The sequence below is a fragment of the Triticum urartu genome, chromosome 6A (genome assembly GCF_056163025.1).
Source record: "Triticum urartu cultivar PI428250 chromosome 6A, HENAU_Tu73, whole genome shotgun sequence".
NCBI classification, from domain to species: Eukaryota; Viridiplantae; Streptophyta; class Magnoliopsida; order Poales; family Poaceae; genus Triticum; species Triticum urartu.
The window spans coordinates 463,638,668-463,647,081 of record NC_141878.1 but is presented as its reverse complement, the minus strand read 5'-3'; the positions used below and the strand labels follow the sequence as shown (position 1 = coordinate 463,647,081).

Below are 8,414 nucleotides of genomic sequence, written 5' to 3'. Positions count from 1 at the left end.
CCTGTAATTCCAAAACATGCCTGAAAATCATGAAACTTGGCATGGTCTCATGATATGGCACCAACATGCTGCGGTAATTTTTTTGGCCGAATTGGGACAAGCTTTGGTGTAAGCTTCTTGCAAACCGGAGCTTCCCTCAAGAAGGCTCCTGGTTCCGAGAGGGAACGTGTCACCTCCATGTGCGAAACGACATACGTACACTGCCTTCTCCGGCCTTAATTTTTTTACACAGCCAGATTAGACCAAATAGAAGTACCGTGCTAAATTTTGGAATTATTCCGGGCTCATTTTGCCTTTTTATACATTAATTGAGTTTCTGGGAATTTAATGTGCATAATTCAAATTTGAACTACAAGCACAGGCTCCAGTGCACCAAAATTGTTTGAAAAATCACATGTATGTCCTTGGGTGAATTTCTAGGTCCCATGCAAGAGATGGGAGTGAAATTCAAACATCTGGGCATCGTGGCTCGGCCGGAAAGATTGAGAAACTTGGTTTTTTAATTCCTGTAATTCCAAAACACGCCTGAAAATCATGGAACTTGGCATGGTGTCATGACATGGCACCAACATGCTGCGGTAATTTTTTTGGCCGAATTGGGACAAGCTTTGGTGTAAGCTTATTGCAAACCGGAGTTTTCGTCAAGAAGGCTCGTGGTTCCGAGAGGGAACGTGTCACCTCCGTGTGCAAAACGACATACGTACACTGCCTTCTCCCGCCTTATTTTTTTGCACAGCCAGATTAGACCAAATAGAAGTACCATGCTAAATTTTGGAATTATTCCGGGCTCGTTTTGCCTTTTTTATACATTAATTGAGTTTCTGGGCATTTAATGTGCATAATTGAAATTTGAACTACAAGCACAGGCTCCAGTGCACCAAAGTTGTTTGAAAAATCACATGTGTGACCTTGGGTGAATTTCTAGGTCCCATGCAAGAGATTGGAGTGAAATTCAAACATCTGGGCATCGTGGCTTGGCCGGAAAGATTGAGAAACTTGGTTCTTTAATTCCTGTAATTCCAAAACACGCCTGAAAATCATGGAACTTGGCATGGTGTCATGACATGGCACCAACATGCTGCGATAATTTTTTTGGCCGAATTGGGACAAGCTTTGGTGTAAGATTCTTGCAAACCGGAGCTTCCCTCAAGAAGGCTCGTGGTTCCAAGAGGGAACGTGTCACCTCCATGTGTGAAACGACATACGTACACTACCTTCTCCCGCCTTAATTTTTTTAACAGCCAGATTAGAGCAAATAGAAGTACCGTGCTAAATTTTGGAATTATTTCGGGTTTGTTTGGCCTTTTTATACATTAATTGAGTTTCTAGGCATTTAATGTGCATAATTCAAATTTGAACTACAAGCACATGATCTAGTGCACCAAAGTTGTTTCAAAAATCACATGTGTGACCTTGGGTGAATTTCTAGGTCCCATGCAAGAGATGAGAGTGAAATTCAAACATATGGGCGTCGTGGCTCGGCCGGAAAGATTGAGAAACTTGGTTTTTTAATTCCTATAATTCTAAAACACGCCTGAAAATCATGAAACTTGGCATGGTCTCATGACATGGAACCAACATGTTGTGGTAACTTTTTGTCCAATTTGCGAAGGCGCACACATTAACAATCAACAAAGTCATTTTGGAACAAGTGTTCTCACATTACAAATCAGAAACACAAGTATTATTGAAACCGTGGGCGTTCGACTTACCAATTACGTGCGGCCACGCATCCCTTTTTTTATTGGCTAGGAGGTGCCGTGCGGGGTAGCTATTTGAGTACGGGAGGCGTGCAATCAGCCCCCTGCGCGTGCTCATTGGGACGAGAGCCCTTTTGACCGCTACCCGCCGCGCACCTCCCTCCCAACGTATCCATTAATGGCGCCCGAGCACCTGTTCTACGATGTGGCTATATGTCTCGCTGGACTGAGATTTAAGAGAGAAAAATGAAAATCTAAAAAGAAAGTTTTGCACGGATCTTGATGTAAGATCCGACGGACCTATATAGCATCGACTGCGACTTATAGCAAGCATGATGAATATAAGGATGATGACATTGGATAATAATTGTCTTACATATTTATAAACATAATTAAAAAAAGCCACATGCGGCAACGCCCGATATACACAAGGGGAAAACAAGAAGGCAGACAACTAGTCTCCGCGGCGGGTGGCGACGAGATCTTTCTTGTCCTCAAGATGCTGGTTGAGAGCATCCACGGATTCCTCCGCTAGCCTTCTGTGCTCGATGCGCAGCATGGCATTCTCGTCCATAAGTTTCTCGATGATCACGCCGGTCCACTTCAACAAGGCAGTGGTCTGCTCCTGCTGCTCGGCACTTCCGACGATCTTCGCCCTCAGCAGGTCGCGCTCAGTCTGGAGCTTTGCATTGCTCTCATTTAGTTTCTGGATGACGTCAGTAGACTGTTCAAACGAGGCTTGTAGGTCATCTTGCAACCTCGCCCACCTGGAGATCTGATCCATCTGCCTAAGGACGAGGGCACGCATGCGCCTGTAAGAGTCCTCGCCTGCCTGTGTGGCATTTTCCCAGGCCGTCGCGGCACGGGAGGACATCTTTGCCGCATTCGCGGCGCGGCGGGATATCTCATCTGCTTTCGCGGAGCGGCCGGACCAGTCTGCTGCTTCGACGACGCGGCGGGTCCTCCGTGTTGCTTCGGTGGTGCGGCGGGACCTCTCTGCTGCTACGGTCGTGCGGCGGGACATGTTGGTTGCTTTCGTGGCGAGGCAGGACATCTCTCGTGCTCCCGCTTCCAGGCTCGCCTCTCCCTGATGGCAATCTCTCGACCCAGAACTCACACTGGCCATGGAGGACGCAAGGGAACGATGATGAATCACTTGTTTGTTTTTGACTTTTTGTGGATGAGGAGTTGAGGAGGAATGTGCAGTCATCTTGGAGTAGTAGTATTTAAACCGCGTAGTAATACGCTCCTAAGTGGGAAACCGTTTAGGTTTTGATCGGTGTGAATAGGTTTGCAATTTGGAATGTGACAGGACGCGGCCTCCATGTTCTTCTAAAATAATTGTGATGGGGCCTGCTTAAAATTTACTGATGGTTATAAGTGCGGCACTATTCCCAGAAGACGTAATGTGGGCATGTACGCCTTCTCGGCCGCATACATGGCGTTTGCACCACAGTGTGCACCGCAATAGGCAATGTCAGCACCATCACGCACGGTTCTTTTAATTAAAATGTGTGTGCCCGTCTAGCGCACACATGTTGATCTATCTAACTGTTTTAGTTTGTTGTGGCTAATCGAAAACAGTTCATCCATGTGAAGTGCATGCCATCAATCGCAGACACTTTGATCTGGCTGACCCTTTTCTGTTCTGTTGCCTAACACTGGTGCGGGTCGGTCCTAAACAAGCGGTTTTTACCCCTTTCTGTGACGGCATTTGGAACCGTCGCCAAGTGAGTGTGTGCGATAGGGTGTCCTTCCCACATGACCCAGAAATCATCGGGGATAGGCCCTCCTGGGTCCCAGGCTGGGGCAGTGTGCGATCGGGCGAGGCATCGAAACCCAATCATTTCTGTAGGTATGTAAATCCCACACGGTAATCCGAGAAAATCATTTCCGTAGGTATGTACATCCCACATGGTGAATCCCAGAAAAACATTTCCGTTCATATGTATATCACACACAGTCAATCCAAGGAATACATTTCCGTTCTTATGTACATCCCACACAGTCAATCCAGGGAAAACGTTTCCATTCGGATGTACATCCCACACGGTTTTATGTATACGCTCGTGTGTGAAAGGTGTAACTATCACACATGCTCTGCCTTGGTTAATTGTTTGCTTTCATTAACTACATCACACATGATTTGATGTATAATATTGTGTGGCATTGGGCTATCCATCGCAAGCGCTTTTACTGCTGGAACCGTTTGCAAAGGTCCATGACCGTCTGTTCTATTTTTATTTTTGCCTGTAATTTATTATTCTAATTGGAAATTTTGAAATACGAAATGTGCGATTCAAATTCTCAGCACAATGGTTGAACAACGAATCCATAAATAAAATTGCCGATACAATATGTTCAGTAATTACAGGATTAGGAAGCAATTAACTATGATGAACCACAGTATTTAAAGGCGGTAAAGGTGAAGAGACAAGTGTAAATCATTTTGACTGCCGACGGTGTTGAAGAAGCGGAATGCCCATAATGTGGCTTCCTGCATGCCATAGGCACGAACCACTTTTGTCCAACCCCTTATGACGATCACCCGCCCATCCTTCACCACCTTCAGGAAGGCTTCTAGAGCATTATCATGGTAGCATGAATTGTATACTTTAACCTTAGTTGCCTCCACTCCGGTCATGTAGTTTGCAAGGTAATCATCAGTAAATAGCTTCGGAAACCACTGAAAAGAGAAAAATATCAAATACCGAGGTCTAATAGAGTAACTTGTTGTGGGTAGGGGGAAAAGGCAACACATTACTTACCACCCTAAAGTTCACTGTTGTCTTCGACAAAGTGTAAATAAAGAGCTTAATTCCAATCACCCGTTTCTTTCGCCTAACAATCTTTCTTAGTTTCCTCACTTGACGCTTGTTCATGAATATCTCATTGGCCCATACGCAAAAGGGATCGAAGCATGGATCAGTACCCCACATATATGTACCTACAAGCAACCAGTAAATGTTAGAAGCTAAACTCAGATTGCACAAATGATGTAAAATACAACTACCTATGTTCCTAAGTACAAGTATTTTTTGAGATTTCAATATGAACTACATATGGATGTATATAGAATTATAGATATAGTTTAGATTAGAATCTAGATTCACTCATTTTGCTCCTTATGTAGTCTATATTGGAATCTCTAAAAATAGTTATATTTAGGAATAGATGGTTATAAGACATGGGATGCAGCTAACCTCGATGGCAAACAACAGCATCGCTCATTGTAGCCCTGTGTAAGTACATGGAAAGCCAATGTTAACTACAACAGGGTTAACATCCACCAAAAATAGCAAATGGTAATAAAATGGCAGCATCTGTAGTGATATCTTCATTTTCAAAGAGTAGCACGGTAGCAAAGGGACAGATTAAAAAATGGACACAACTGTTAATTGCAACAGGCTTAACAACATCCTAATTCATGTTTTGTAAGTTTGTAGCCATTGAAATACAACTCTTTAAAAATGGATGCAACTGTTAATTGCAACATGCTTAATGGCCATTGAAATCGGTACTGATAAAAATGCAATTGGCAGAGTTAAACATCAAAGGGCAGGTGCTGCTAGAGCAGATAATGACCCAGTTGTCTATAAAAAGGTAGGGAAAATAGCTCAAACGTGTTAGGCATGTTTACTACAACATGCTTAATACATCGATAGTACAAAACATAGGCATTAATTGCAACTGGTATTGGTAAGATTGAACTGGTGGGTACATACTTGGTAAGTCCTGAGAGGTAGTTGCTGGAGCACTTCATCTCGGCCAGAGCCTGCCCAAAGTTAGCAGAGGCGGAGGCGAGCTGTTCCTCCGGGTCAAAGCGTGGATCAGTGCCATTGGCATGTGTACCTACAGGCAACCAGTAAATGGTAGAAGTTAAACTGCGATTGCACAAATGATGTGAAATACTACAAGACATGGGATGCAGCTAACCTTGACGGCAAAAGCAGCATCGGCCGTTATGACCCTGTGTAAGTACATGGACAAGCATGTTAAGTACGACAGGGTTAGCATCCACCAAAAAAAGCAAATGGGGCAGCCTCTCTAGTATATCTTCATTGCGAAGAGTAGCATGGTAGCAAATGGACAGATTAAAAAATGGATACAACTGTTAATTGCAACAGTCTTAACAACATCCTAAGTCATGTTTTGTAAGTTTGTAGCCATTGAAATGCAACTGTTTAAAAATGGATTCAACTGTTAATTGCAACATGCTTAATAGACACTGAAACCGATACTGATAAAAATGCAATTGGCATAGTTAAACATCACAAGGCAGGTGCTGCTAGAGCAGAGAATGGCCCAAATGTCTATAAAAAGGTAGGGAAAGTAGCAAAAATGTGTTAGGCATGTTTACTAGAACATGCTTAATACATCGACCGTAGAGAACATAGCCATTAATTGCAACTGGTATTGGTAAGATTGAACTGGCGAGTACATACTTGGTAAGTCCTGAGAGGTAGTTGCTGGGGCACTTCATCTTGGCCAAAGCTCGCCCAAAGTCAGCGATGGCGGAGGCGAGCTGTTCCTCTGGGTCGAAGCGTGGATCAATGCCACTGACATGTGTACCTACATGCAACCAGTAAATGGGTAGAAGTTAAACTGCAATTGCACAAATTATGTGAAATACTGTAAGACATGGGATGCAGTTCACCTCGATGGCAAATAAAAGCATCGGTCGTTATGACCCTGCGTAAGTACATGGACTGGCATGTTAAGTGCAACAGGGTTAGCATCCACTAAAAATAGCAAATGGGCAGCATCTCTAGTGATATCCTGAGTCATGTATTATAAGTTTGTTGCTGGTATTGGTGAAACTGAGATGGACACGGTAATATTTGAACATCACACAGTGTGTAGTACTGAAATAAACAAGGCATGAACATGCTTAATACATCAACCGTACAAATCATAGCCTTTGCAAGTGGTATTGGTAAGATTTAGCTGGTCAGATCTTACCTGTTAAGTCCTAGGGGGTAGTCGCTGGGGGACTTCATCTGGGCCAGAGCCTGCACTATGTCGTCGGTGGCGGCGGAGGCGAGGTGTTCCTCCGGGTCAACAAGCACAGCGGCCATCGCGCCATGGACCGCCATCAGCTCCTGGTGGGTGGGGGGATTTGGAGGCATGAGGATGTTTCGCAGGTGCCATTTAAGCAATCAGACCGGGGACGTGATAGAGATCGATGGGTTACCTGATTGGATCCGAGCAAAACATAGATGTGGTTGAAGCTATGGTTGCGGTGGCGGCGATTTGAGATGCTGGTAGGGGGAGGCGCGAGGGAGGGGGATACTGAGGGGAAGGGGATGTGGTTGGAGGAATAAATTCTGAAATCGTGTGCCTAATGAAAATTTTGGTGCGAAATTTGAAACTTGGGCGGGGGAAACACACAACACAGACGAAGCGCGTAAAATACTCATGTGCGATAAAAAAGAAAGTTGGCAGATCCCGTCTCCAAAAAAAGTACACGTGTACTTGATTTGTTTTGGTCAATGGTACGCCTGGTTTATTAGGAAATATCGCACATGTAACTGACTTATGGGTCATTAACACAAAAAACGCAGACGGGTACGGCATAGAAACCGTGTGTTTTGTGATCTTCTAATGATTAACGCAAAAAACCCGCACACGGGCACACATGCTAATCAACGCTCAAAGCCCTCAAAGGATGCTCTTACCGACATTGTACGTTAATACTACAAATTAAAAGTACTATAGGTAATTTGCTCTAATACTACAAACTTAAACTACTTCTCACATGCTGCCATCCGGGCATGCTGGCCAGACGCCGATGTTCTCCTTCCCGGCCTTGTAGGCGGCAGCCCACCGTACTTCGATCTCCGCCAAGCTCTCCTCACCATGGCATGCGGCCTCTTTTTTCTTGCGGCGGCGGGACTGTAACACCCTCGATATGACTTTCCCAATTTGTACTCCAACTCTTGCCGTTTCCGGCATTAAGTTATTTATTTTCTCGGGTTCGGGTCTTTGTCTCCGTGTGTTGTTATCGTTGTCATGCATCTCATATCATGTCATCATGTGCATTGCATTTGCATACGTGTTCATCTCATGCATTCGAGCATTTTCCCCGTTGTCCGTTTTGCATTCCGGCGCTTCGTTCTCCTCCGGTGGTCTTTTCTAGCTTTCTTTCGTGTGTGGGGATTAAACATTTCCGGATTGGACCGAGACTTGCCAAGCGGCCTTGGTTTACTACCGGTAGACCGCCTGTCAAGTTTCGTATCATTTGGACTTCGTTTGATACTCCAACGGTTAACCGAGGGACCGAAAAGGCCTCGTGTGTGTTGCAGCCCAACGCCCCTCCATTTTGGCCCAAAACCCACCTAAGCCTTCTCCATCTTCTAGATCGTTCGATCACGATCGCGTGGCCAAAAACCGCACCTCATTTGGACTCTCCTAGCTCCCTCTACCTATAAATATAGCCTCCTCCCCGAAAATCCGGATCCCCCTCGTCTGAAACCCTCAAAAATTGCCTCCGCGCCGGCCGGACACGTCCGTCCGGGCCGGACGCTTCCGCCGCCGCCAACCGGGAGCTGCCACGTGGCACCCCGGACCACATCGCCGCGCCACCACCCGCGCGGGCCCGCCAGGCCCAGCGCCGGCCCCCGAGGGCCCGCTCCCTCGCCCCGCCTCCTCGCGCCCGAGGCGCCGCCCGGCCGGAGCGCGCCGCCCGCCGCCGCCGCCTCGACCTCCGCCGTG

At 45.9% G+C, this 8,414-nt stretch overlaps 1 protein-coding gene across 1 annotated transcript; it reads right to left on the bottom strand.

The window, feature by feature from the left end:
• Positions 1-4,110: 4,110 nt before the first annotated feature.
• LOC147965715 (uncharacterized) lies at positions 4,111-4,931 on the bottom strand. Its single transcript, XM_087527933.1, has 3 exons — positions 4,904-4,931; positions 4,469-4,647; positions 4,111-4,386 (listed from the first exon to the last, which is right to left on the bottom strand). Exons 1-3 carry the CDS (start codon positions 4,929-4,931, stop codon positions 4,111-4,113), a joined length of 483 nt encoding a protein of 160 aa, XP_087384059.1.
• Positions 4,932-8,414: the final 3,483 nt, after the last annotated feature.